Raw genomic sequence first — 26599 nt, forward strand, 5'->3', positions numbered from 1 at the left:
CCAAGAGGGGCCTGCTTCCCCTGTCTCCTGCTCTCCTGCCCCGTGGGTCTCTTCCCAGAGCCTCACACAGGGCTCTGCCTACCTGACTCTTGTGCCCCCCGACTGCACCCCACCCCAGCCATGTGTGAGATGATCAAGATCATGCAGGAATATGGGGAGGTGACCTGCTGCCTGGGCAGCTCTGCCAACCTCAGGAACAGTTGTCTTTTCCTCCAGAGCGACATCAGGTCAGGATGACATCCTAGAGCGGGGGCTTACACGGGCTGGGGCATGTTCCACGGCTGATCTTGCCCTAATTGGGACTGAGGGACCTGGACATGGTGGAAAGAGAGGGAGCAGGTGCTTGCCTAGTCCTATGGGCGATGGGATGGGGTCTTTGCGGAGTGTCGCTGAGGGGTATGCTTTCCCCCTGCGCTGAGCAGCATCGCCCTGGATCCCCTGTACCCATCCCGCTGCTCCTGGGAGACCTTTGGCTACGCCACCAGCACCAGCATGGCCCAGGCCTCGGATGGCCTTTCTCCCCTGCAGCTCTCGGGGCAGCTCAACAGCCTGCCCTGCTCCCTGACATTTCGCCAAGAAGAGACCATCAGCATCATCCGGCTCATTGAGCAGGTGGGGGCTCGGGAAGGCAGTGGGACGTGGGGCCTGCATGGGGTGGGGAATAGTGAGTGACACAGGCTCCACCTGGGCTCCCTAGGGCAGATGTACCTGCAAGAGAGCCTTTCCCGGGCACTGTTATTTGCCTCCACCCTTTCCTAGCAGGAGCATCTGGGGCATCTGGCTCTTGGCTGAGATCTGTCAGCTGTAGGCCTGGCCACAATCTGTCCCTCCCGGTCCCTAGGCTCGGCACGCCACCTATGGCATTCGCAAGTGCTTCCTCTTCCTGCTGCAATGCCAGTTGACTCTCGTGGTCATCCAGGTGAGGTGGGGCCGGCACAGGCATTGCCCCTCCCCCGCCCGCTTCCCCCGCCCAGGGCCATTTGAGTCTGAGGTGGCAGTTCGGGGGGATGCCGCACAGCCTAGGGGCCCCCTAGCCTCTGTGAAACCCCTGGGCTTTCGGTAATGATCCCATCAGCAGAATAGTGGCCCCTGTGGCCCCAGCTCCTCTGGGCACCTCTCTGGGCACAGGGCCAGGCGGTCCTGGGGCTCCAGGCATCCCACTGTTCGCTAGAATCTAATCATGCTTCCTGGGCTCTCCTGGTCCAGTTCCTATCTTGTCTGGTTCAGCTGCCACCGCTGCTGAGTACCACTGACATCCTGTGGCTGTCCTGCTTTTGCTACCCTCTGCTCAGGTGAGAGTCATTCTGCCCCTCCGTGCCCAGGCAGGCAGGGTTGGGATGTCACCGAGCAGCCCCAGGAGCCCAGGTTCTGTGAGACCCGCTTAGTGCTCATGTCTCCTGGTGCAGAGGGCACTGGGGGGCTCTCTCTCTTTCGTCTTATCCCATCCCCTCAGACCCCCCCCTCGCGTCCCAAAACTCCCGAAAGGCTACCCATGCGGGAATTGGGGGACAGAAGGCCACAGTCGCCACGCTTCACCAAGTCCCTGCTTTTCAGCATCTCTCTGCTGGGAAAGCCCCCGCATAGCTCCATCATGTCTATGGCCACGGGGAAGAACCTTCAGTCCATTCCTAAGAAGGTAAGCAACGTGGAGCCCTGTGAGCCTGGGCCTTTCCTGAGGGACGGGTGCGTGGAGGGGACGGAGCCTTGGGGGAGAGAGAGGTAGGGGCCTCCATCAGGACTTACGCCAACCGCAGGGGAGGTGGTGGTGTGGAGCCGGGAAGCGTCCTCCGCCCCTGGGCCTGCCCGTGTCCTGGAGAGCCCGCCGCGCCTGGTGCCGGAGGGGCCGCTGCCGTGGGAGTGACAGGCCTCCCTCTTCTCTGCAGACCCAGCACTACTTCCTGCTCTGCTTCTTGCTCAAATTCAGCCTCACCGTCAGCTCGTGCCTCATCTGCTTTGGCTTCACGCTGCAGAGCTTCTGTGACAGCTCCCGGGCCCGCAACCTCACCAACTGCTCCTCCATCATGCTGAGCAGGTGGGTCCTGATCCCACCCCCCCTCGCCCGCCCCCTGCCCACTTTCCCGGGGCCCAGAGGGGGCTGAGTCCACCCCTTGCTTTGGCAGTCATGCCGACACAGCTCCAGCCTGGTTTGACGACTTTGCCAACGGGCTGCTGACAGCCCAGAAGCTCACGGCGGCCCTGACCGTCCTGCACACGGGTGAGAGGCTCCCAGGGAGGGGGCCGGTGGCGGCCAGTGGGGCACCCCGGGGGCAAGGCCTCGGCCGGTGGGAAGTCTAACACTGCCCACTGGCCCTGTTTTCTCCAGTCTTCATTTCTATCACCCACGTGCATCGCACCAAGCCCCTGTGGAGAAAGAGCCCCTTGACAAACCTCTGGTGGGCCGTGACGGTGCCCGTGGTGTGAGTATCTTCGGGCGGAGGTGGGGGAGGGGCAGGGGACTTCGGCAGAGACTAGGGGGCTCGAAGGCAGGAGTTGAGCCAGAGGTTGAGTGCTGTCCCCCCTTGAGCTACTCGTACTGGGAAAAGCAGGGCAGGAGGCAAGAAGAGGCAGGTTCACGCAGGGCTGTCACTTCCCCCCTGCAGCCTGCTGGGGCAGGTGGGCCAGACGGCAGTGGACCTACAGCTGTGGACGCACAGGGACAGCCGTGTCCACTTTGGCCTGGAGGACGTGCCTCTGGTGACATGGCTCCTGGGCTGCCTCTCCCTGGTCCTTGTGGTGGTCACCAACGAGATCGTGAAGCTGCATGAGATTCGGTGAGCTGCCAACTGGGCACTCCCTCCAGGGTCAGGCGCGTTCCCCAAGCCTGTCACCTCCTGGGCACTTGCCCGCTGCCTGGACTTCCATCCTTCTCTGGGGTCCTACCCTGTTCCCGGTCTGGGGTTCTGCTCTAACCTGTGCTTTAATCTCCTGCCCCACCAGGGTCCGGGTTCGCTACCAGAAGCGACAGAAACTGCAGTTTGAAACGAAGCTGGGCATGAACTCCCCCTTCTGAGCCATTGGCCACAGTGCCCATAGTTGCCCTGGTCCTGGGGCTAAAGCCAGACCAGTTTCTGAGTCTGGGGAGTTGGTATCGCGAAGGTTTCAGGGTTTCCTCTTGCGCCCCATGGCACTGGAGGCCCAGCTCTGTGTCAGACCCAGCTGTCATCCTGCCCCCTCCCCGGGGCTTAACCGTGGAGGAGCTGGTGAGCCATGGCCTCGGCATCAGGCCAGTCTGGTCTTGAATGTATGACCTAGTGCACTTAGTAGAGGGGCCCTTAGCCCCCTCCACCTGTGGGCTGCCCCCCTCTTTAGGGGCTCTTAACCCAGGGCCCTCTGCTCTGGGGTCTCCGGGCAGAGCCGTGAACTGTGGGGCCAGGACCTCAGGGGTAGCAGCCGTGGGAGGTCCAGACAGGCCACTGTCGAAGGCAGCGGTGGTGGTGTATCCTCCCTGCACCCCAGCCTGCTTCCTGGGGCAGGAGCCTGGATGTGGTTGAGTGTTTCCCCTCCCTCCTTCTACGGGGGAGCCTCACGCTCAGACCTGAAGATGAAGAGCCCGCCCCCCCGCCCCCGACCCCACCTGGCCCTGGCCCCTCTTCCTGTGCTGCCTTCAAGCTGGCCTCGAGCGTCAGTCTTGGGGATGTGGCCCAGGGCTCCTTTTAGCCCCCTGCCGTAGTTCTCGTGTGAGAATGTTTTTACTGGTGTATATTTTTTACTGGAAATGAGCCTTTTAGGAATGAATGTAGACTGGTTTGTATTAAAACTTGTAAATTGCCTAAGAAAAATCTGTGGCTGGTCCATGAGGCAGCCACTAAGGGGCCCACCCAAGACTTTGGCTGGTGAGGGAGCCCCGAAAGCGAGGGGAGGGCCCGAGCCTTCCTCCTTCCACACTGGCAAGAGCCCTCAGGTCTGGCTCAGGTGAGAACCCTGGGCTCGGAGGTCCACGGCACAGATCCAAACACACAGCCCGATCACGTGGAATGACACTTTCATTGGTGTTAGTTGGGAGAAGAGGTTAATGGTTACAGAGCCGGGGCCTGGGCCAACCAGATCAGGCTTCCGGCCCCGAGGTGGGCAGTGGGCACTCTTGCTGTGGTTCGAAGCCCCTTCCCTTGTGTCCTCTCAGGTGGTTATAGATAGAATAAATTCCATTTAAAATATATGCATTTCTCTCTGCTTAAAAAATAACATTTACAGTTGAAAAAGTTTGGACTTTGGGCATCTGTTAATCCCACTGCCCCCATGCCCGCCAGCTTTGCCTCACTGAGGGCAGGCAGCAGCGGGAGCAGGGGCTGGCCTGGGCACCGCCACCGCCGCTGACAGCAAGCCCCTGGCTGCCTATTTCCATGTCCTGTGTATACCTGTGGGAACTGGGTCAGACACACAGCTTTCTCCAGCCTTTTAGAGTGCCAGGACAGCACGGCACAGCAGGCGTCAGTAGGTCCTCGGCACAGACACTTGAGACATTGGAGGTGGTAGGAGGGCGGAGGAAGCTCTTACCAGGGTCCCTGTCCACGGGGGCAGGGCTGTCTGGTCAGATTACATAGCGGGAGAGAGCCCTGCTGACATGTGAGGTTCTGACACGTCCCCTCAGCCTGCCATGAAGACCGCCCCCTAGAGCTGCAGTGCTGAAGGTCGCTGGCTTGGAGCAGCAGGGGGGAACCCTGCTGGGGGCAAAGGCAACGGACGCTGCACCATTGACGGCTGCCAGAAAGTCTCAATCAAGCATGGCATCCAGCTGGTCAGCCAGGGCATCAAACATGGTGCTGATGTCATCCAGAATGTGCTTGGTGGAGGTGCCGGGAGGGCTGCAGCGGGGGAAGGACTGGGTCAGATCAGAATGCACCCTGCTGGCCCTGGGCGGGCAAGGGGCTGTTCCTGAACACCTGGCTGGTGCCAAGCACTTTGTGTGCCCCTTGCTTCTCCCAGCCTGCTGAGGCAGCAGGCGCTAGTGTCCATTTAGTGAGAGCTCTGGGGCCCAGGAGGAAGTGCTGTGCTCGAGCTCACGTGCCTCTAAGCGATGGCCCCCAGGATTCCCCCCAGGTCACCTCTGGGGAACTTAAGAACCAGGGCTCCTCCTGTTTTAATAGGGGTCGCCCGGGCCTAAGGATCTGTCTGGGACCACCCCCCCTCCCACATTCCCAGGACCCCGGGGAAGAGGATTCAGGGGGAGCTGTTCCTTCCCTGCAGCCTTCTCTCCCTTCCTGCCCACCGGGCACCCAGCACCCCTCACCCTTCTCGTTCCTCTGTGCCAATGCTCTTCTCTGCGGCCCTTAATGCAGCTGCCAGGGATGAGCTGGTCTGTTCCAGTCTCTGCTGGGCCCGGCCAGAGCCCACGGCTCCAGTGTTCTCTGGCCTTGGAGGGGGCACGGGGCGGGGGCCAAGCCGAGGAGCCAGCTTAGGACCAGAAAATGCCAGCTGGGTGCAGGCCACAGACACAGGCTTGGGGGCTGTTCCTGCAGAGACAAAAAGGTTGGCCGTGACTTGGCTGGGCTTGACACAACCCTTGCAAACACTGCCCCCTCCCGCAGACCCTGCCTCGTACCTGCACCTGGCACCTTGATGAGGGCAGCGGGGGAAGCTGGGGGCTCGGTCTCCCCATGCCGCCAACTGCCCGCCGAGTTCTCCAGAGCAGGCCCAGAGCAGGGGGGAGCAGGGGGCGGGGCTGGGGAGCCGGAAGAAAGAGGGGCTGGAGCTCCCTGAGTTGGAAGGCTGCTAGGGTCAGGCCGGGGAGGGCTGGGAGAAGCTGAGGAGGGGGCCTCGCCGGGGGTCTGGGAGGGCAGGGGGGCAGCGGGGCTGGGCGTGGCACTGGCCACTCCGAAGGCCAGAAGTGCCGTCTGCAGCGGCTCTCTCTCCCGGCATTTGGGCCTCCGCTTAACAGTGTCTGATTCTGTGAGGTTGAAATCGAGGCCAGCGGGCACAGGCGTCTCCCGGGGTGGGGGGCCAGCTGGCTTCGGCCGCTGTTTGATAGTCAGGTTCCCCTCCTCGGCAAACGGGAGCCCTTCTCCTGAGCTGCCCCGAGATGGGGGCGTCCCCTCAGGTCCTGGCTCCTCCTCCTCTGTGTCCGACACGGGGCCAGCTGGGGCAAGTGGGCCGGGGGGCTCTGATGGGCCAGTTGGTTCACTTAGTGTTCGCCTTCGGGGCACAGAGGCCCCCTCCTTGGGCCCCGGGCTTCCGTCTAGTGGAGGCGGCTCCGTGGTGGGGCCAGAGACAGAGCTGAGGCGTTTAGGGGGTGGGGGTGGGGGGCCTTTGCGTCGGGCACGAAGGGCAAAGGACTGGCTGCGGGGGGCCCCTCGAGCTGGAGTCGGGCTAGGGCTGGTCCGAGCTAGGGCACTGCGTCCCGGTCGCCGAGTGAGGGTGGCGTAGCTCCCCAAGGCACTGCCCACTGGCCCTTCAGCCTCTCCCTCTGCTTCCCCCTCGGTGGGACCGGGGCGGCTTAGGCTATGGGACCGGCGCTTGGGCCGAGGTGGGTCTGGAGGAGTGGCGGGGGGACCAGCCAAGTAGGAGAAGGCACGAGGTGCACCAGGAGGTGGCCCCGGGGCTGGGCTGGAGGGTGAGCCCTGGGGATACATAAAAACATAAGGCGGGGGGCCTTGACCAGGAAGTGGGGAACAAAGCTTAGGGGGCCGCTCTGTGCCCTCTGGAAGGTTCCTCTCCTGTGGGGTGCTCGGGTCTCCACCACTGGGCTGGGGGGCCGGCTGTTCCTGGGAGTGACCGGACCCTCGTGAGCGTGCTCCAATGCTCTCCTGGCTGGGAGAGCGGGCAGGGGGCAGGGGGAGGGGCTCGGGGCCACCCCCAGCCATGGCTGCCTGTAGCTCTGGGCTCAGCTCACTGCCCTGAAAGGTGAGGAGGCGTGGGCCAGCTGCAGCCGGACCGTCCCCATTCTCCAGCCCCTCAATGGCCATCAGCTCCGGGCCTCTGGCTAGACGGCGGCCACCTTCAGCTGGGGCCTCCCCCTGCAGTAGGCCCCGCCGAAGCTCGGCCAGCCGTTTCACTCCCAGCATAAGCTTCTTCTGATGACCTGAGAGGGGACGGGTAGAGGCAACAGGGCTAGTGGGGGCTACAAAGGGTCACCTTGTTCCCCTTGGGATCCCATTCCCCCTTCTGGGCCTGACCCCTGAAATGTTTTAGACACCCTGGGAGGCACGTGGGGGCCCGGCCACAAGGCCCCAGGGCAGTCCTCACCGAGCTTGTTGACCCCGATCTCTTGCAGCTCCTCCCAGGTGAGGTCGGCCACCAGCCCCATGGAGTCGTAGCCACTGCTCACCAGCTGCTTGTGGTACTGCGGCAGCCCCAGCGCGCACAGCCACTCCAGCAGGTCCGCCTGGAAAAGGACCCCAGTGGAGCCGGGTCCCCAGCCAGCCTCAGCCCCCAAGCCAGGAAGGGCCCACACAGCCATGGCTGAAGATGGGTGCTGGCACCAGCCACCTGCTTACCGGGATGTAGTTGGGCAGCCACTCGGCGATGCTGAGCTGAGCAATCTCCGAGGCGATCTTCTTCCTGTGCCCAGGCTTGGTGACCCCGATGGCCGTCAGGTCCTGCCACACAGACTCGTGCCGTTAGGCCCCCTCCGGTACCCACTGGGCCCTCTGCTGCCTTCCTGCTGTGGCACCTACCTCAGGCGTCATACGGCTGATGGTTGGCACGTCGTAGCCAGCCTGCAGGAAGTGGGCGGTGTAGCCTTCCAGCTGGAACTCACTCAGCCAGTTATGAATGGCCTGCGCATCCTGTGGCGTGCGGGCAGAGAGTGAAATTAACAGAGCGGGGTCTATGGAGGAAGAGCCGAGGCTGGGGCCCAGCCATCAACCCCAGCCTCCCCTCGGGGCCCGGCCAGAGCAGGGGCTTGAGTCCATACTGAGGCCCATCCCACGCCGGGCCCACAGCCCACTTCTCAGTGCGGGGGGGTGGTGGTGGGGGGGGTGTCACACCTTCCCCTCCAGCAGCTGCTCCGGCCTCACGTCCTGGGTGAAAAGCTGTTCCCCAGAGTGGTAGTTGACCAGAGGGCGGTGGCTCAGGTTGTCTTCAAGAGGGAAAGAAATGGAATCAGGGGTGGCAGGATGGAGGAGTGCCCGCCCGGGTACCGTTTACCCTTCCTACCTGCCAGGGACGGGGGGTGCAGTCCTGGCAACACCTGGTCCTCTCCGGGGGAAGGCAGTGGCTAGAGACAGGACAGGAGCTACTCAGCACGTCGGGGAGCTGACAGCAGGGCGGAGGGCTCTGTCCTAGCCCCAATGCCCCCTCCCTCCTACCTGAGCATTCTCAATAAGAAGGCCGGTGCCATGGCCGTTGGTGCCCTCGGAACTCTGCCCGCTGCCGGCACTGCGGATGCTGCCCACGCTGCCCTCGCTGCCCACGCTATTCCTGTCACCTGCTGCAGGGGCACAGGCAAAGGGGTTAGAGCCCCAGTTGGCCTCACCAACAGCTGACTGGCAGCTTGCCAAGACCAGACACCCACCCCAGTGCCCAGCATTGCCCTCTGGGAGGATGTACCTGGGCTATCTGGGCTGAGGCCCACCCGAGGGAGCTGGCCATAGGTCAGAGAGTGCAGGGGGTCATCGGCAGGGGGCTGCTGTGTCCGAGAGAAGCCTGGGCGGAGGGGGGTGGGCACCGATGGGAGGCGGGGCGCGAGGATGCCCACTCGCTTGCTGACCACCTCCACGATGCCTGGGGGGAAGTAGCCCACACGGTCCGTGCCCCTCTGGCTCTCATGGATGTGGCCCTTCCAGCGGCCGTCGGGATGTTGCTCAAGCACCTGAGGCAGATGGGGCATGGGGGGGTGATGGCATCGATCACTTCCTGCACCAAGCAAAGGCAGGCAGCCAGCCCTATAGCCATGGTCCAGCTTTTCCTTTCCCCGCAAGGAGCTGATGCCCAAGTGCACCCACAGTTCTGCCCTTCCTGCCAGCATCCGGCCCAATCCACCTGTACCGGGGCCTCACCGTGATGACATCCCCTGCCCGGACATTGAGAGCAGTGGGATCGTGGAGGTTCCAGAAGTCCTTGAGTGCTCGGACCTTCAGGATCCCCGAGGCCTCTGAGAGAAGATACAGGGCTGGCATCATCTGAGGGTCCTTAGGGTGTCTTCCCACCCTTCCTGTCCCTTTCACGACCCTCCCCCAGGTTCCCGTTACAGCAGTCCCCTGACCAGCCCTAGGTTTGGGGGTATGGCATCTTGCTCCTGGGACATTGCTCCTGCTCCACTTCCTCGTACCCACTGGAGTGGCTCTGGCCACCCCCTCCCCCAACCCTGGGCTGGGTCTCCCCTCACACACACTCACCACGCAGCAGCTGCTTGATTTCTCGGCTGGCCTGGGAGGTGGTGAACTGATTCACAATGTCCAGTGCCGTCTGGTTATACGTGTTCCGAATGTTCACATCCACCCCGCCCTGGGTGCACAGTGTGAGCACACACTAAGAGCTTCACTTACCACTTCCCCCAGTCCTCGTGACTACCCAGGAGGCGAACGGTACCCACTACTTTCGAATTTTACAGACGAAGAAATGGAAGCTCAGAGATAGGATCAAGGACGAACTCAAGGTCATTCAGCTAGTGACAGGCAGAAGTGGGGCTTGAACCAGGTCTGTCTGCTTTCCAGTCACAAGGCCACTGCTTACCCAAACACCACCTTGTGGGTGGAGACCCCCTCCCACGTGCAGGCTGCCTGGGTGCCCACACTTACCTCCAGGAGCAGCCGGACTACCTCGGTCTTGCCATACAGCGCAGCCTCGTGGAGTGCAGTGCCTGTCTTGGTCTGCCGGTTGATCTCGATCCCAGCTCTCAGGAGCTGCCTGTGGCATGGGGGGGGGGGGGGGGGGGGAGTCACGGGGGTGGTGGGGGCAGGGGAGGAAGCAGACTGCCCCCGGCTGGGAGAGTGTTCCAGAGCGAGAGTGAAGAGGGCGGCAGGGCACCGAGGGGACATCACCCATTCCACAGGAAAGGGATGAGGAAGTGGGGGTGGGGGGCGGTGGGTACCTGATGACCTCTCTGTGGCCGTTCTTGGCAGCCAAGTGCAGGGGCGTGGTGTAGTTGGGGTCACACGGGTCCTTGGCCTCACCCTCCAGCAGCGCCACACACAAGTGACTGTTCAGTAGTAGCTGGGCCACCTGCAGCAACCAGCACCCAGGTTGGGCTTCCTCCTGAGACCCCACAGATGCCCACGCCCTGGCACCCTAAGGGCTACAGGCCTCACCTTAAGTCGCCCAAACTCGCAAGCCAGATCCAGGGGCGTCTTCTTTGCCTTGTTGACCAGGCAAGGGTTGGACTGATGCTGGAGGAGCATTTCTGACTGGGGTGTGGGGAGCGGAGTGAGGCGTCTGGCCTGGCCAGCGCCCCCCACCCCCACGCCCCGGCCCCAGCGCCCCTGCAGGCAAACAGGCTCTCATACCACTTCATAGTGTCCGTACTGGGCAGCCAGATGCAGCGGGATCTGCCCATCCAGCGAGGCGGCGTTCACGGCCGCGGAGGCCCGCAGCAGCAGCCTCACGGGCTCCAGCCGGCCTTGCCAGGCTGCGTAGTGCAGTGGGCGCATGCCTGCAAGGAGGGAAGGCGGATCGGAGGAGGTCCTGGGATGTGGTGGGGTCAGGGGAGGGAACTGAGCAGACTGTAGAGTCACCCTAGCTGCAGGGGGAGACGGACCCAAGGGCGGGGATGCTGGTCTGGTCAGGGAAACGTCTGGTCGCCTGGGGCTGAAGTCAGAATCCCACCTTGCCCACCATGGGTGATTCCTCACGACAGGAAGGTAACCTCAGCCTCCTCATCTGGAGAATGGGGTGTTAGTACCACCTACTACCCCAGAAGGCTGTGAAGATTAAAGAGGTAAAGCATCTGCAGGCCAGAGAAGCTGTGCCAACACGTATTAGCATTACTAGAGTGTAGCAGGAGCAAACTCTGAGCACAGGGTCTGGCTAGGGGACACACCGGGGTCTCACCATTGCTGTCTTTGATGTCAACGGTGGCCTGAGCCTCCAGTAGCAAGGCTATGAGCTCCAGGCTGCCCCCCAAGGCGGCATGATGGAGGGCAGAGAATCTGGTGTGGTGGGTGGGACACAGGGCAGGGGTGTTAGCGAGCGGTGCCCCACCCCCCAAATCCTGGTCTTCCACACCAGACTCATCCTGGAGGCTGGCAGGGATGAGTTACTTGCCCACTGTGCCCCGGCTCCCCCACCCTGCCAGCCCTGCCGTGGGAGCGCAGAGCAGCGGGCTACAGCATGAAAGGGCTCAGTGTCTGGGCTGAGAGGCCTGTTTGTCTGGCCTCCCCCCCCAGCCAGCCCAGGGGAGGGGGCCGTGGGAGCAGGAGCCCGAGGGCTCCTACCCTCTGGGGAGAAAAAGGGGGCCTAGCAGGAATCTGACCCAGGAGGCCCCTCAGAGAGGCACCAGGGCTCCCTCCCCTCACTCAAGGATAGCTCCACAGGCAGGAGGGTGGGCAGGAACCAAAGCTCTCAGCAAACACCACTCAAGGGCCAAGTTTGAGAGGGGAAGGGATTCTAGGGCCCAGGGCTTTCCCTTTACCCCTCCCCCACCCCCACAGCTCTCGAGGGGGACAGGGGCTCACACTCACCCATCAGCATCCTGGTAGTTGACGTTGAGTCTCTTCGTGGAGCCGAGGAGCTCTGGGGGATCAGAGCAGAAGGCATCAGGACACGTTAGAATGATCCGCCCTTACCTGCATCCTAACCAGCGCTCCCACCCCACCCTGCTCCCTAATCCAGCTGACCTCTTGGTGTGCAAGAAAGCACCTGCCCCATGGCCCTTCTGTGATCCTGTCCCTGTGGTTCCCCACCCGGCCGGCCAGCCCATCAGCTTGAGGGCACCCGGTGCAGGGAGCTGCTGCAGCAGTGGCCTGGCTTCCCTGGGCCCCCAGCCCAGCTTGTTTATAGAGCCAAAGGGGGCGGGAAAGGGGGGGACTGGCATGCCGTGCCCTCAATGGACAGGCCCACGAATGCATGGTTAGCATTCCTGCCTGAAAGGGCCAAGGAGTGTCTCATTGTCCCACTGGGCCGAGGGGGCTGCGAGAGAAAGGAGAGGGGCACTAGAGGCTGGAGGGCTGCAGGGCAGACGCCAGGACTGGGCCCAAGCCCGGGGACATCCCTGAGTGGAACGTGGTGAAGAAGGTGGCATCAGACAGAACCTGCGCTGTGCCCAGCTCTGCCATGTACCGGCTGTGAGATCCTGAGCAAGTCACTTAACCTGTCGGGCTTAGTGTCCTCATCTGTAAAATGGGCCAATCACAGAACCGGCTCACCAGGGTTGTGAGGATAATGCCTGACCCTCGTCAGCACGCCAAAGATGGGAGCCGCTGCCCTTTAGGACTCCTTACACGTTAGCCATCAGGGCCCACATGCCGTCCTCTGGTACAGTCCCCCCACTGGCTCCTGTCAGGGAGATAACTGCTGATTCTGCACCCACAGGCTCCCCAGCAGAGATGTCCACGCCCCGGGCACAGGGCTCTCTACGGGGTGGTGGCCAGAGGAGCCAGGGGCACGGGCAGGCCGCTGGTTCATCCCTGTCAGGAATGGTGACAGGATTCAGGCAGGTGTGCTCCAGGCAGGGGCCAGGACACAGGAGGGGGCGGTCCTTGAGAGGGAAGGGGAATGTCTGTCACAGGCGGGCCCCTGCCTCCTGCTGGAACCCACCCTTGCTGGGAAGGAGGAGGCCTGGCTCAACCCAGGCTGGGCAGGGTGCCAAGCATGCTGGTCCAGGCCTGCCCTCCAGGCCCTGGTGGGCCCCTGAATACCCCAGCAAGACAGGGCTTCATTCCAACAGGGAGGGATCGACGCGATAGTGAGGAGCATGGGATGGGGAGAGAGGGGACCCGCTACGTTTAGGGCTGAGCCGAATTAAGCTATGTACTACGCAGAAAAGGTAAATACAGAGCTGGGCAGTGACAGAAGGGGACAAGGGGTGGGGCTGCTGGAAAGAAACATAGGCCTCCCAGCCTTCCTCGAGGCCCCTTGGAAAGCCCTTGTCACACAGAACCATTCAGGGCAATGGAAAGGAAAGGGGCTTTAGAAGCAGGAAGTGTGTGGCCCAAAGTCTCCCCCTTACTGGCTGCACGACCTTGGCCAGCCAGGGTACCTCTCGGAGCTTTGGTGAAGACAACGAGGTCAGCGGGGAGGACACATAAAAAGTCCCTCCACCTGCTGCCAGCCTGGACGGTCCGGAATGGGGCAGCTCAGTGGTGAGATACAGCCCCTCCGGGGAGTGGCAGGACAATGTGACAGGAGGGACAGGAACAGGGGCAGGGGCAGGCTGGGTGGCTCTGTTCTTTCCAGAACAATGGCCGGAAAGGCGGTGGGGGAGAGGCTCAGAGTGACTGGGCTTGGGACCTTGGCTGGAGGGCGGAGGGTCCTGGTTCCTGGCAGTGGCTCCAGGCACTTCCCCTGCATCACAATCTTCTTCCCCGGCCTGGCTCTGGGGGTAGAAGGGTCACTCGTGATTTAGGCTCAGCCAGAGGATGTGAGCTCACTGGGCCACCCTCAGCCCACCCCATTTCCTCTGGCCAGAGAAGGAGACAGCTCAGAAAAGGGAGCAGGGGAGGGAGAGAGGGCAGGGTTGAGGCCAGGGCAGCTGCTCCTCTCTCCTCCCAGCCACCTGCTCCTTTAAGAGGACCTGGGAGGGCAGGGAATGCCAAACCACCAGTGACCAGATATCAAATGGAGGAGGCTGAGGGAGCACCTCTCTTTGGCCAGCCAGAAGGTTCTAGCCATCCACCAGAAGGATAAAGGGGAACCCTGGCACCTCCCTTTCCATCAGTTTCCTCTGCCTCACTGTGATATGGAGTAGGAGTTCCCAGCCTCCCTTCTGAGAACTGTTTTAGAGTCACCTGGAGACCGTTTTGATTTGCAGAGTCACAAGACCTCTAGGATGATTCTAACTCTGAGGAAGAACAGGGAGTTGGCACTTTCAGAAAAATCACTAGGTAATTCTGACGGGCAGCTGAGTGCAGAAGCGAGGAGGGAGGACAGGGACCCTGATCTGCCACACAATGTCTGTGTGACCTTGGGCAAATCACTGAACCTCTCTGAGTGTCAGTTTCCTTATCTGTAAGGTAGATGTAGAAATACCCATCTCACAGGTAATTGAGGGATTAGAACATCTCATAAACTGTGGGGTCTGCAAACATCACCTTGTGATCTCCTTTTTGCACCAGATTTCCTAGCTTCTCAGAGGACTGGAAGGGGAGGCTCAGTGCCAGGGCCTCACAAGGAGGCCCAGGACTCTGTCACTCTGTGCCCATGCCTACATTCTGTACAAGTCTCCTTGGGGGCTGAGAGAAGAGATCTCTTCCCCCATTGGCATTTTCCCTGGGGCGGGGCACCTTCCCAGGGCCTAGGAGTCTGGCTGTGAGGTTCCCGCCACCAGCCTCCAGACCCCACCCACTTGCCCTCCCGAGGGCCTCACTTTGAGGCCCCAGAGCTGTGAGGCCAGCAGCAGCTCAACCAAGGCCCTACTGGGCAGGTCGCCAAAAACAACACAGAGGTGAGGGGAGGAGGGGGAGTGGTTCCCACTCTTGGGCCTCCAGGGCCCTCCCAGGACCTCCTTAGCACCTTCCTTCCATCTGCTCAACCTGCATCTACTTCCCCAGGGCACAGAGACCACTCGCTGCCAGCGCCCCCCACCCCAGCCACTATTCCCATCTCCCCATACCTTGGGTCTCCTGCCCTAGTGTGCAAGTGGGTGCACATACACGTGTACAACTCCCAGGCCCTTCAAATCCATCCTTCTGGCACCCCAAACTCCCAGGTGTGGGTGAGGATAATTATATGTCTTCACATAGTCTGGGGGGCCCCTTCCTGTGCTTGGGGCTATAGCCCCAGCACTCTGAAGGAACCTTCCCACACCCAGCCCCAGTCTGGTGGCAGGGGCTACCTCCTGCCCCTGCTGGTCTGGGAACTCAGAACGAGTCCAGCGTCCTCCTGGGACTGCCCAGAGAGCTTGCCCTGAAGTCCAGAGGTCCACTCTCCTTGGAGGAGTGGGGTGGGGAGGGGTCTCACCACAGAGGTACCCAAGAGATGGGGCTCAGGTGTGGCCACCCATGCATAGAGCCCCTGTAGCCCCGTCAAGACTAGAGACCCAGGCTTTGGAGAAACCTCTAGAGAGTTAGCTTTGGCCACACACACACCCCAGGGGATACAGACAGATAAGTCCAGGGGAAAGGGGCTTTAGCAAGAGCTGAGATAGTGGTGAACTTTGTTTTAAAGCAGTAGAGATCTCTTTTTAAAAGCTTTCTTATAGGCACCCCCACTACACTGACATAAATGCAGAGATGCTGTTGCTGAATTGGGGGATGGGGCTGAAGCTCTAGCTATTCAGTCTTTCCCAACCCACTGCCAGAAATCTCGTGGCTCCTCTTCAGAAAAACCACCTGCTAAAGGCAACTCCATGAGGGCAGGAATTTTGGTCTGTTTCATCCACTGCTGTGGCCCAGTGTGCCTAGAACAGAGCCTGGCACACTGTAGGCACTCAAAAACCCCTTGAATGAATGTATTTCAACCCTTTTACTTTACAGGTGAGAACACTGAGGCCCAGAGAAGTTAAGTGATTTGCCTAAGGTTACACAGCAAGGGGTGACTCAACTTCCTCTCTGGCTCTCTCACAGAGGCATTCCTTATACAGAATAAGACGGTCCTCCTACTCAAGTCCCCAGATCACAGTGATCCCCAAGCCTCTCTCTGTGGCCTGAGCACACAGGGGAGGGTCTCAGCTAGACAGTCACCCCCCCCCCCACCCCCACCAAGCACTCACTTGTTTTTGCAGCCTTGACTTTAGCCACCAGTTTCTGCACACCAGTCACATCTCCATTCTTGACAGCGAGGATCAGGTCCTGTTCACGACCCATTCTGGTCCCTGGGCTGGGATCTGGGATCAGGAGTCCGGGGCAGAGGCAGGAAAACTTTAGGTCTAAGCCAAGGTCTCAGGGTACCATGCTTTGGCCCTTTGGAGGGCCAGGTGTCCTGGGGGAGTGTGTCTGGTGTCCCAGGCAGTGGGCTTCTTGTTAGGCACTGATGGGTACTCCCTCAAGGTGTTTCGTGAGCTGCCACCACAAGCAGGAAAACCGATCTCTGAGGGGGTGGAGGCTGCGTGGAAATCTGGACAGATATCTGCTTGCAGCGTCTGACAGCCCAGGGATGGGCTGGGGCTGGGCACGCCGATCTTCCCAGTGTGGCTCAGGAGCACCGGCGCCCACCCAGAGAGCAGCCAGCATTCCCTCGGGCCTCGGGCAGCAGCAGTGGACAAATCGCAAGGGTCTGGAAAAGGTGCAGTGCCTCTGCTGAAGGCGAGCCAGGCCTGCAACGGTCCCAGAAGTGGGGCTCAGAAGAAGAGGAAGACAGGGCTTCCAGGGAGCCCCCAAGCCCCCCTAGCTGCCCTTTTGAGTCAAGGAAGGGCCAAGCCACTCAAAGCGGGGAGACAGCTGCCAGGCATGAGAGCAGTATTTGGGGGAAGGAGGTGACTTTCTGGGAGGGGGAGGCTGAGTCACTGAGGCCCCAGGGCACCTGGCAGCACCTCAACCTGGGGGCAGGAGGGGCCCTGGCAGCACGACACACTCGGGCAGGCTGGGCCAGCAGCCTGTTCTCCACAGCCTGGGGCTCTGACACCCACAGACAACTGGTGGGCCAGGAGGTGGAGCCTGGAAGGGTCAGGCACAGGCAGGCGTGCAGGGGTCACTCCCTGTGGAAGGTGCCTGCCCCCAGACTCCTCCCAACCGAAGCTTTACAATAATAGCTGGATGCCCTAGCCCCAGGCTCTTTATGAATTCAAAGGGTGGGGTGGAGAGCTTATAGCTCCCCATTTCTGGCCGGGGTCGGCCTGCTGGACAGGGAGGCTTTACAGCACCTGTTGCTGACCCATCCTCAACCCTCGCACGGGATGAGGAAGCAGCTGGGCAGAGAACAGACAAGACCTGGGGTACTGTTTGCAAATGGGGCTGCCTGGCCCCCCAAGCCTGAACCTGAGGCCCGGAGCTCCGAATTCGCTGCAGAAAAGCTTACGTCAGTTTTCGGTGGCCAGGAATTTGTTGCCCAAGTCCTGTGGCATGAGACCCGCGCAGGCCTGGGGCCCTAGCTGGGGTCTTCTTACTCCCAGAACGTCCCAAGCCCAACCCAGATGGCACTCCTGCTCTTGCCCGCAGCCGACATGGGAGGAGGGCGCCCCTGGTAGAGCTTGGGGTCGGGCTGGCTCCCCCGCCCCCCGGAATGCCAGTTCAGCGCCGCGCAACCCCCAACCCAGCTCAAGCCAGGCCGACCCGGGGAACAAAGCGGCGGGAGCGACCGGGAGAGCCAAGCGCCGAAGGGATTGATGCATGAGGACGGAACACGGGCGCGAGGAGAACGGAAGGAGCGGAGAGACGAAGGCGCCCGCCGATCGCGAAAGAAAAGTTAGTTTGTGCCCGCCCTCAAAGGTGCTGACCACCAGCGCAGGCCCCGCAGTCTCACCTCTCCCAGCTGCCCCGCCGGGGGTCCGGCTGGCCTGGCTCAGTCCTTGGCACTCTGGACCGTGGCTCCCACTGCCCCCCTTAGCCCCTTTCTCCTCCTTCTCCTCCTTTTCCAAGGCCGGCTCGGCGCCTCCCGCAGGAAATCCCGCCCCTCCCCCCTCCCTCCCGCCGGATCGGGAGCAGAGGGACCGTCCCGGCCGCGCAGTCGGACTGTCAGTCAGAGCCTGCGGCCCCGCCCCCATCCGTGCCCCGCCCCGCCCCCAATAGCTTTCGTCCGCCCTGGGCACGCTGGCCCGGTCAGCGCATGCGCCCAGGTGAACGGGCCGGGGAGGGATGAGAATGCGCGCCGCGGTGTCCCGGTTGCGGAGCCGCTGCCACCTGGGGCCCTAGAGTTCAGACCTAAGGGCGAGATGCCCTGCTTATGACTGGGTGGCAGAGAAGACGTCATGTGAAGGGGTCTAGAAACCGAGATGCGGGGACCCCACTTGGGAAGCCCCCTTCCTTTTCGCCCTTCGCCCCTACTGGGACTCCCACGGTGACCTCCGCCCACGGCCAGAGTCGCCGACTCAAAGTCGCTGGTTAGAGCAATGGTGCCACCTAGCGGACCATGTTGGAGAGGCCCACGGTGGCTGTTGCAGGGACCCCAGCCTCCAGGAGGTGCTAATGACGGGCCGGAGTGGCGCTTCAGCACCATCGTGGGCCGGACAGCTCCTCCCGCCCCCGGCCCTGGAAGCCCGGCTTCTGAGCCCCTCGGAAGGGACCCAGTGGTAGACCGAGAAGGAACTCCGAACCCACCCAGACCGCATCTGACAGCCCACGATGGCCAGTCTACGAGGCTGGAATGCGAGAACCCACAACTCTCCCTTCTCTAAATCCTCCTTTCTTCCCTCCTTGTCCAGCCTGAGTGGTGGAGACTAAGCGTCCCAGGGCTAAGGAGGGGAAGATCACTCATTTATCCATACTACACTCTCAGACGCCGGGTTCCTCAATTTTTACTAGAGAGGAGCCCAGGGCAGGGCTGGGGAGGAGAGGAGCTCCTACAAATCCAGAAACCTGCAATCTCTCTGTCCCCGGAATCGAGGCACAAGTTTATTGGCAGCGGTAAGACAGTCAGGAAGGTAGGAAGCCGGTTGGTTGAGCCCGCAGCGGAGGCAGGATCCGCGGGCGCTAGGGCCCCGCGGAGATCAGGCGGTGGGCGGGCCGAGGGCGGCGCGCGCGCAGCCGCAGACCTCGGCCCGATGGAGCCCGAGCCCGCCGAGGTGGAGGTTCCCGCCGGGCGCGTGCTCAGGTGCGTTCTGGCTCGGGGAGGCGCGGGTCACGCGGAGAGGGCGTGGGGAAGGGGGACGGGAATCCGGGACGGGACCGGGCGGCCCTGACTGCGCCGCTCACCCCACGTCCCTTCCTTCCCCAGTGCCCGGGAGCTCCTCGCCGCCCGCTCGCGGTCCCAGAAGCTGCCTCCGCGCTCGCATGGGCCCAAGGACTTCCTCCCCGACGGCTCGGTGGCCCAGGCCGAGAGGCTGCGCCAGTGCCGCGAGGAGCTGTGGCAGCTGCTGGCGGAGGAGCGCGTGGAGCGCCTGTAAGGGGGACGGGCCGGGGCGGGGGCGGGGCCGGGGCAGGCGGGGCGGCCGGACCGCGTAGACTTCGCGGGTGGACTGAGACCGACTCCTCCCTACTCTTCGCTAGGGGCAGTTTGGTGGCTGCCGAGTGGAGACCGGAAGAGGGCTTCGTGGAATTGAAGTCTCCAGCGGTGAGCTGCCGGGCTCAGGGAGAGAGACCTGCCTTCTCTGCCTTTCTGGCTCCTTTGTGACATTTGCTCTGGGTCCTACACAGGGTAAATTCTGGCAGACCATGGGCTTCTCGGAGCAGGGCCGGCAGCGGCTTCATCCCGAAGAGGCCTTATATCTGCTGGAGTGTGTGAGTGGGGCCCCTGGGGGGTGAGGGAGGGTTGGGACCAAGGAACCGAAAGGACATGTTTTTATTGGAGAAAAAGTGTAGATGCAGAGGAGTATTCAAGAAGCTTGTAACCTGAATTCCAGAGCCGGAGACAAGAATACCGTGTAGAGAGCAGGGATTCCAGTCCAAAGCAGTGGTGCTGCCCTCCTTTCCCAGTTGGCCATATTCTTGCTGTGTGATGCTGGGGGCGGGGAGGGGAGAGGGCGCCCATATATCCCAGCCTGGAAGTTGCCCCACTGGGTGTGCCACCACAGCCACAAGGTGAGCTGTTGACCCCACTTCCAGGGCTCCATCCAGCTTTTCCACCAAGACCTGCCACTGTCTATTCAGGAGGCCTACCAGCTACTGCTGACTGAGGACACCATGACTTTCCTGCAATACCAGGTATCTGCTACCCTCTCCCAGGGGAGGAGTCACCCATCCACCAAGTCAGTGAGGATTTGTAAGTACCCATGAGGTTCTAGACAGGACAGGCGAGGGCTCTGCTCTCATGATGCTTGCATCCTAGTGGCAGTGGGTAACAAGTGAGCAAATCAACTGAACGATTTGACTTCACAGAACCAAAGGCTAGGAAGAAGACAGAGCAGGGTAACAACCCAAAGCTAGAGACAAATGTGGACATCACGAGCACACGGATGGTGTTTAAAACCACAGGGCTGTATGGGAGTGTAGACAGAGTAGAGAGCTGTCTGAGACCTGGAGCACGCTGGTGTGAGGAGATGGGGTGTGGGGGCGGGGGGGAGATAGAGAACCAGAAACGGGGACTGAGGAGTGTCTGACAGCCCAGGAGAAAAACCAGGAGGGGTGGTATCATAGAGGCCGAGAGAAGGACCAAGTGGGTGGCTGTGTTGAAGGCTGCTGAGAGATCAAAGCAGGATGGGGGCACTCCTGTATACATCTCTCTGATGCGGGCATTAGAACACAAGGATGGACATGGGGTTCTTTACCAAAAACCACTCCTACTGTACCCCTGTCTGTGGAGGTGTAGGGCTGAGTGGCAGGGGTGGGGGGTGGGCTGTTTACCACCTTTGCCACCTTCTTGTTCCCGTTGTAGTCAGGAGCTTCACTCTGGACAGCTCTGGTATCATAACGTTCTAGGGTGTGGTTCTTTTTTTGCTTCATCAGCTATTGTTTTTTGGGGATTCCACACTTAAATCACGAAAGTGCTAAATGTTATTTGTGCCCAGAGTAAGGTAAGCAAGAGACAGGAATTCAGAGACTGAGACCTTCGTTTGGGGAGGGTGTGTATAATGGAGTATGGTCCAACCCATGCCAGGGTTTGGAATCGGGGTGTGCAGGAGGGGCAGGGGAGGGGGGTGGGGAATGGCTCCCGATTGGAGGAACCATTTGGTGTTTTCAAAAGTGGACGTCTGATCTTTACTTTTTCTCTTTGAGGTCTTCAGCCACCTGAAGAGACTGGGCTATGTGGTTCGACGATTCCAACCAAGGTAAATCCCGATCCCGTCTCCCTCCCATTTGTTCTAATCCTGGGACCTGGTAGACAAGCCCCAAAGTGGAAAATGGCCTCTCCTTGGCTGGAGACATGGGCTCTGTTGGAAATGCTCTATTGAGAGGCGCGTTGGGACAAATCTGGGTCATTTCAGCTTATCCCGGGCTATCACATTGAGCCCCATCTTCAGCCTGTTCGCTCCACAGGTAACAAGTGAACACTTGCAGCTCACGACAGGTCCCTGGCATGTAGCTGTAGCGCCAGAGCAGTGCCTTAATCGGGGTGCGAGCACACTTGGTGAGGGCGTGCCTGAATGAAGGACCAAGTGAGGAATTAACAGTTGAGTTGGGTCTCACATACCTTTTGCCAAGTTAGATGTTCTTTCTTTCTGGGGCCTCTAAAGATCATCACCTTAGTAGCCCAGCATTGCTAAGAGTCATAGAGATGATCAGCCTTAGAGTGGAAACTGGTACAGCCTTCGCTGGTTCACAGTACGTCGCGAAAGCTCTGGGACAGCCATGTCCTTTCGTTCCTGAAAGTGGGATATATCCTAAGGAAATAGTCACAGATGTGTGCATAAGTTCACCTGTGAGAATGTTCAGTCATTTGACAATACTTGTTGATCGCTTGCTGGGTGCCAGGCCCCGGCTCATTGCTGAAGAAAAGCAAAATCACTGCCCCCACAGAATTTGCATTTAGCGGGGACCTTACATGAAGCATCATCACTTTGCAAAATGGTGAACTTGGAAACATCCTGTGAGTTCAACGGGGAAGGCATGGTCACACAAATTATAGTTTATCCTTTAGAGCGGCTCTGTCTGGTAGAACTTTCTACGGTGATAAAAACAGTCTATGTCTACGCCATCCAATATATGTGGCTTTGCAACTGTGGGACTGAATTTTTGTCTAATTTTCATGGATTTAAATTTAACCTTAATGGCTCCTTGTGCCTAGTGGTGGGTACCATTTGGACAGTGGAGTCTTAGCGCCATAAAAAATCATGGCAGGGAGGAATGCTATAGTGGTAAGGGGCCGTGTCTGTAATATATATTCTTAAGTATAAAAAAGACTAAATAGCAGTATCTGAGTACAGTGTCATTTTTTGTAGAAAAAAACATATGGAGACAGTATGTGTGTTACAGGGCTATCTGTGGTTTTGTTCATTTTTATTTTTCTGTATTTTCCAAGTTTTCTAGTTCTCTTGATTTTTCTCACCAGTGATTAATCATTTATTGCTGGCTCTGCAGGAGCCCGGGTTCCAGTAAGTCTCTGTTCAGAGGTGCCATTGGTGAGACCCAGAGGCCTGGGCAAAGATGCATGGGCAGGCCCCTGTGATTGCCCCCATTCAGCTCGCTTGCAGGTCTGCCCAGGGCCTTTGCCCTGGCGTGTGGCTTTGACCCTGGCCCACCGACTTGTTCCTCTGGGCCAGTCCCTCACAGAGTCCACTGGGAACTCCAAAGTAAGGAAGTCGATCTGTTGCCTACCCAATTCTCAACCCCACAGCTCCATCCTGTCCCCTTATGAGAGACAGCTGAACTTGGATGGCAGTGCCCTGTGCTTGGAGGATCGGAATGGCAAGAGGAAGAGGAGGAGCTCCAGCTCTCGGTAATGCTCCCCATGTGGCCACACCACCACCCCCCCGCCAGGGAGTTCTGGGGAGCGGAGCTGTTGAGGGAATGCTCATTTTAGGAACCCTGGAGAATGCATTGTCTTAAGAGCTGGGTTTGGGCGGCTCCCTTGTAGGACCCTGGAGGCAGTAGGCGTGCGTGGGACGTGTGCACTTCAGCAATCAGGAGCAGATGTGCTGGATTTCCTCCCCACGTCCCTCAGGTCCATTAATAAGAAGGCCAAGGCCCTGGAGAATCCCCTACAGGGGGTGGATGAGACAACTGAGAGCCTGACAACCTCCAGCCCACCTCCATGCAACCAGAACAGCCGATGCCCAGAGGAGAAACCTCAAGAGTCAAGCCCTGTAAAGGGTCCAACGGGTCCCTCTCTGCTTTTGGGAGCCCTGGAGCCCTGGCCTGGCCTGGCCAACGAGGGGGGTGGGTGCAGCCAGCAGAGTGGCAAAGTAGAGAATGGGATCAAGGGGGTTCGTAAGCCACGCTGGAACTTTGAGCAGATTTCCTTCCCCAACATGGCTTCAGACAGCCGCCACACCCTCCTGCTGGCCCCAGCCCCAGAGCTGCTCCCAGCGAACGTCGCTGGGCGGGAGACAGATGCTGAATCCTGGTGCCAGAAGCTGAACCAAAGGAAGGAGAAGCTCTCCAGGCGAGAACGGGAGCAACAAGCAGAGGCCCAACGCTTCCGGGAAGATGTAAACGCAGATCCCGAGGTGCAGTGCTGCTCCAGCTGGCAGGAGTACAAGCAGCTGCTGCAGCGGAGGCACCTGCAGAAGAGCCAGAGCCGCCCCGCACACCTGTGGGACCAGCCGGTCCACCCCTTGCTGAGTCCTGGCCAGGCAGACTCCCCAGGTACCCCCTCACCCTGCCATAGCCCCACAGGCCCCTGGCAGCTGAGGCATCCTAACGCTTTGAAAGGGGGTATGGATTGACCATGACTAATTGAGGCTTAAGAAAGATGGGACCGAGAGAGCTGTCAGTGGAGTGGAACCCACAAGGACAGTCTGTTCTGGAAAGCAGCAAAAGGACCCACGTGGGAAGGTTTGGAAATGGCAAGTCTGTGTCCGGGGAGAGGCCAGGAGGAATGAAAACTACAACTAGAGCCTTAAAAATAATAAGATGCACGTGGATGGCTCTGCCACCAGCTAGCTGTGGTCCCCTGTTCTCCCAGCTCTGTTAGAGGAGAACAAGGAGGTGCCATCTTGGCCAAATAAAAGGAAGGCTTACTGTGTATACCCTGCATGTTTAAGGACAGGGAACTAAGCACTGGGTGTTGTATGTAAGTGATGAATGACTAAATTCTACTCCTGAAGCCAATATTACACTATATGTTAATGAACTAGAATTTAAATAAAAATTTGAAGGAAAAAAATAGGGAACTGACAGGGCAACAACTATATTAACAGATTCAGGAGACTGTGATCTTTTATAAGAACATGGGAGATTCCAAGTAACTAGATTAGGTTTGCCAGATGAGTTCAATTTGACTTTCAGATAAACAGCTAACTTTTTTTAGTATAAGTATATTGCAAATATTGCATGAGACATACTTATAATTAAAAAAAAAAAAAAAATCTAAGTCCGGCAATCGTAAACTAGATGGCAGATTCAGAAATGTCAGAGGAGTCTGTGGATGGTGGACTTCTCTCCCCAACACGTTGTTTTCTTTTTTTTTTTTAATGGTTATTTTTTTATTTAGAAAGAGAGAGAGAGAGAAAATGTGTGCAATTAGGGGGAGGGGCAGAGAGAGAGGGAGATACAGAATCTGAAGCAGGCTCCGGGCTCTGAGCTGTCAGCACAGAGCCCAATGTGGGGCTCAAGGTCATGAACCGCGATATCATGACCTGAGCTGAAGTCAGACGTTTAACCAACTGAGCCACCCAGGTGCCCCTCCAACATCTTATTTTGACCTTATGTCCTCACAGCCACAGTGCTTCAACATATCTCTGTGCTGCAGACCACACACCTCGCCGATGGAGGTACATGGTGAGTTTCCAGGTAGTGCCTGTCTCCATAGCACGTTGCCTGCCAGCAGGAGTTGGCAGCTGGGATTTGACTCCTAAAGTTGGGCATGAGCTGGGGGATCATTCCAGGGACCCTTAGCCTGGCTGATATTCTAGGGGAGAGGGAGGGATGAGTGGCAAGAGGTAGATTTAGCCCGAGGGTTGAGATAGGCAGCTGAGCCTCCCTCTGCCTAAGTGGCACCTCACAGCAGGACCTCAGTTCCCCCTGGAGGAGGCCTCTTCCTGGAACTGGAGGAGGAAAAGCATGGCATGGAAAGGAAAGGGGGAGGAGTAGGAGATTCCCTGTTTCTTAAGGTTTCTCACTCTGTCTTCAGGTTGCTAGAGAAGTCTGGAGGCTTGGAGATCAGCTTTGACATTTACCAGGCTGATGCTGTGGCCACATTCCGAAAGAATAACCCTGGCAAGCCCTACGCCCGGATGTGCATTAGTGGGTATGAGACCATTGAGCCCTACCCTCAGGTTATTGCCAGTTCTCTTGTAAACCAAGTGGACGTCCTCTCCATGTCCCTGGGCAGTCTGGCAATCTGAAAGAAACCAGAGGTCCAGAGAGCCGTGACTGACCCAGGGCCACACAGCCAGTTAGTACTACAGGAACTGGAGCTTTCCCAAATCCTCAGCCCTTATTCCTGGCGTTTTTGGTAGTCTCTCTCCTGTGCCAATGTAGTGCAGGGCTCACCCAGTAGGAGGGATATGAATCAGAGGGATTCACAGGCTAAGAGTGGTGAGAACCTTACTTTTCCTAGCCCCCTCATCCACCCAAGGCCCTGGGTCGCTCTTGGAGAACTTACCAGAGCTATACAGTTTGCAGACAGGAGACTCCAGCGCCAGACTTCTTGTACCCCCAACTCCTGTCTTACCATCTCCCTTCCCTGGCAGCCTCAGAGGGCTGGGTCTCAAAGCTTATGGCTGCCTATGTCTCTGTCTCAGTCTAACTTTATCCCTACAGATTTGATGAGCCAGTTCCAGATCTCTGTACCCTCAAGCGGTTGTCCTACCAGAGTGGGGACGTTCCTCTGATCTTTGCCCTGGTGGATCATGGAGACATCTCCTTCTACAGCTTCAGGGACTTCACGCTGCCCAGGGATCTGGAACACTGATCACACCGCTCTGGCAGGGCTTGGGACCTGCCCTGGGGAACCTGGACTGTCTACTCTCAGGGACCATCTCAGCTGCCTCCTATACCCAGACTCTGACCTGTAGCTTCAGGAGCTAGTCTGGGCCTTGGCCCTGGGTGTCTGATGCTTGCAGGAGAAAGATGCCATGCCCCCTACCTGGCTTCCATAGCCCCATGCCTGAGATCGCTGCCTTGCAGTGATCCCCTTGGAACTCAGGACTAGATTTCAGAGACCCAGCGGGGTGGGGCAGAAGAGAGGACTCTGTGCCTTTAAATGAGAGGGTGCCTGCTTCGTGCGATAAAGCCAAAGCCATTAAAAAATAGATCCATTTTCTGCTGTGACTGGAGATAGTGAACAAGTCCCCAGCCCGATCCTGGGAGTGCAGAACAACACTCCCTCTCCCTCCATCGTGTGGGTGTGGTCCGTGGGAGCTATCCCCCAAGGCTTTCACCTCTGCTTTGCAGACCCACAGACAGCGAGGCCTTCTCTGGTGCGGAAGCAAAGAGAAATACTGGGGAGGGCAAGAACGCGACCCCGCACCTTTGTCAGGGCCTGCAACCAGGGGACGGGAAGTCACAGACCTAGTCTTTTCGGCTTACTGCATGGCCGTCCGTAGAGGGAGGCTGGCCTCGATGGGGCCTTCCCTGAATGCAGCAGAATCTGGGCAGAAGGGCGGTGGAGAGGCACCATGTCCGTGTGGCTTGAACCCTGGCGGCTTCGAGTCTTGCTGTGTGTGGAGCCTGCTATTCGTGTCCCGGGCCTCCGCGCCCCTTCCGTTCGCCCCTCCTCGCTCCAACCCGCTCGCCCTTTGTGCTAAAAACTCTGGTCAATGTTGCTGTCTGTCCCTTGGGGCATCGGACACCTTCCTGCCTCAGCAGCGACTCAGAAGACGGGGGGTCCAGGCTTGGGGCCCGCTCCGAGAGGAGGCGCTTCGCGGCGACACCCCAGTCCCCGGGGCCACCACGCTCTAGGGCCCCGAAAGCTGGCCTCCTGTCCGCGGGTCACCGGC

The 26599-nt window shown here is 59.5% G+C and overlaps 3 protein-coding genes across 23 annotated transcripts in view; 2 read left to right on the plus strand and 1 right to left on the minus strand.

The window, feature by feature from the left end:
• TMEM94 (transmembrane protein 94) overlaps positions 1–4156 on the plus strand; it is a 33896-nt gene extending 29740 nt beyond the window's left edge. For 11 of the 13 annotated variants that reach the window (XM_047832046.1, XM_047832047.1, XM_047832045.1 and 8 more), the window contains 10 exons: positions 119–227; positions 423–612; positions 842–919; positions 1207–1292; positions 1555–1636; positions 1884–2032; positions 2121–2215; positions 2324–2417; positions 2601–2771; positions 2938–4156. In XM_047832046.1, coding sequence (XP_047688002.1) covers positions 119–227; positions 423–612; positions 842–919; positions 1207–1292; positions 1555–1636; positions 1884–2032; positions 2121–2215; positions 2324–2417; positions 2601–2771; positions 2938–3010 — 1127 coding nt within the window. In that variant the 3' untranslated portion in view covers positions 3011–4156. Of the gene's footprint in view, positions 1–118; positions 228–422; positions 613–841; positions 920–1206; positions 1293–1554; positions 1637–1883; positions 2033–2120; positions 2216–2323; positions 2418–2600; positions 2772–2937 lie in introns of those variants that run through there. The other 2 variants (XM_047832044.1, XR_007146726.1) reach the window with 2 other exon arrangements.
• Positions 3966–17560, minus strand: CASKIN2 (CASK interacting protein 2). Of its 9 annotated transcripts, none has more exons than XM_047832051.1 (20): positions 17428–17560; positions 15740–16282; positions 11553–11604; positions 10924–11021; positions 10380–10525; positions 10185–10280; positions 9968–10098; positions 9675–9783; positions 9273–9381; positions 8934–9028; positions 8485–8746; positions 8244–8365; positions 8092–8152; positions 7923–8014; positions 7611–7721; positions 7431–7532; positions 7180–7318; positions 5540–7015; positions 5228–5450; positions 3966–4802 (listed from the first exon to the last, which is right to left on the minus strand). In XM_047832051.1, exons 2-20 carry the CDS (start codon positions 15831–15833, stop codon positions 4712–4714), a joined length of 3609 nt encoding a protein of 1202 aa, XP_047688007.1. In that variant the 5' UTR covers positions 15834–16282; positions 17428–17560; the 3' UTR covers positions 3966–4711. The 9 variants fall into 9 exon arrangements, with proteins under 9 accessions (XP_047688007.1, XP_047688010.1, XP_047688009.1 ...); XM_047832054.1 differs by lacking the exon at positions 10924–11021 and adding an exon at positions 13321–13405; XM_047832053.1 differs by having other exon boundaries at positions 15740–15853; positions 17428–17552.
• Positions 17561–18562: 1002 nt separating this feature from the next.
• On the plus strand, positions 18563–25912 carry TSEN54 (tRNA splicing endonuclease subunit 54). The gene is made up of 11 exons (XM_047832060.1): positions 18563–18714; positions 18838–19002; positions 19110–19173; positions 19257–19340; positions 19665–19763; positions 20775–20827; positions 22333–22434; positions 22660–23303; positions 24377–24437; positions 24790–24906; positions 25422–25912. The coding sequence occupies exons 1-11, from the start codon at positions 18665–18667 to the stop codon at positions 25570–25572; spliced, it is 1590 nt and encodes a 529-aa protein (XP_047688016.1). The 5' UTR covers positions 18563–18664; the 3' UTR covers positions 25573–25912.
• Positions 25913–26599: the final 687 nt, after the last annotated feature.

Source organism: Prionailurus viverrinus, chromosome E1 (genome assembly GCF_022837055.1).
Source record: "Prionailurus viverrinus isolate Anna chromosome E1, UM_Priviv_1.0, whole genome shotgun sequence".
Classification (NCBI taxonomy): domain Eukaryota; kingdom Metazoa; phylum Chordata; class Mammalia; order Carnivora; family Felidae; genus Prionailurus; species Prionailurus viverrinus.

What these genes read in the sequence shown, in the direction of transcription:
- CASKIN2 (XM_047832051.1), bottom strand. Translation starts at nt 15,833, where the DNA reads ATGGGTCGTGAACAGGACCTGATCCTCGCTGTCAAGAATGGAGATGTG. An exon ending in GGGCAGGGGATGTCATCACG is followed by an intron (nt 8,747 to 8,933) that starts GTGAGGCCCCGG and finishes CATCTGCCTCAG; the next exon opens with GTGCTTGAGCAACATCCCGA. An exon ending in TTCTTATTGAGAATGCTCAG is followed by an intron (nt 8,153 to 8,243) that starts GTAGGAGGGAGG and finishes TCCTGTCTCTAG; the next exon opens with CCACTGCCTTCCCCCGGAGA.
- TSEN54 (XM_047832060.1), top strand. Translation starts at nt 18,665, where the DNA reads ATGGAGCCCGAGCCCGCCGAGGTGGAGGTTCCCGCCGGGCGCGTGCTC. An exon ending in TGACTTTCCTGCAATACCAG is followed by an intron (nt 19,764 to 20,774) that starts GTATCTGCTACC and finishes TTTCTCTTTGAG; the next exon opens with GTCTTCAGCCACCTGAAGAG. An exon ending in AGGAGGAGCTCCAGCTCTCG is followed by an intron (nt 22,435 to 22,659) that starts GTAATGCTCCCC and finishes CACGTCCCTCAG; the next exon opens with GTCCATTAATAAGAAGGCCA.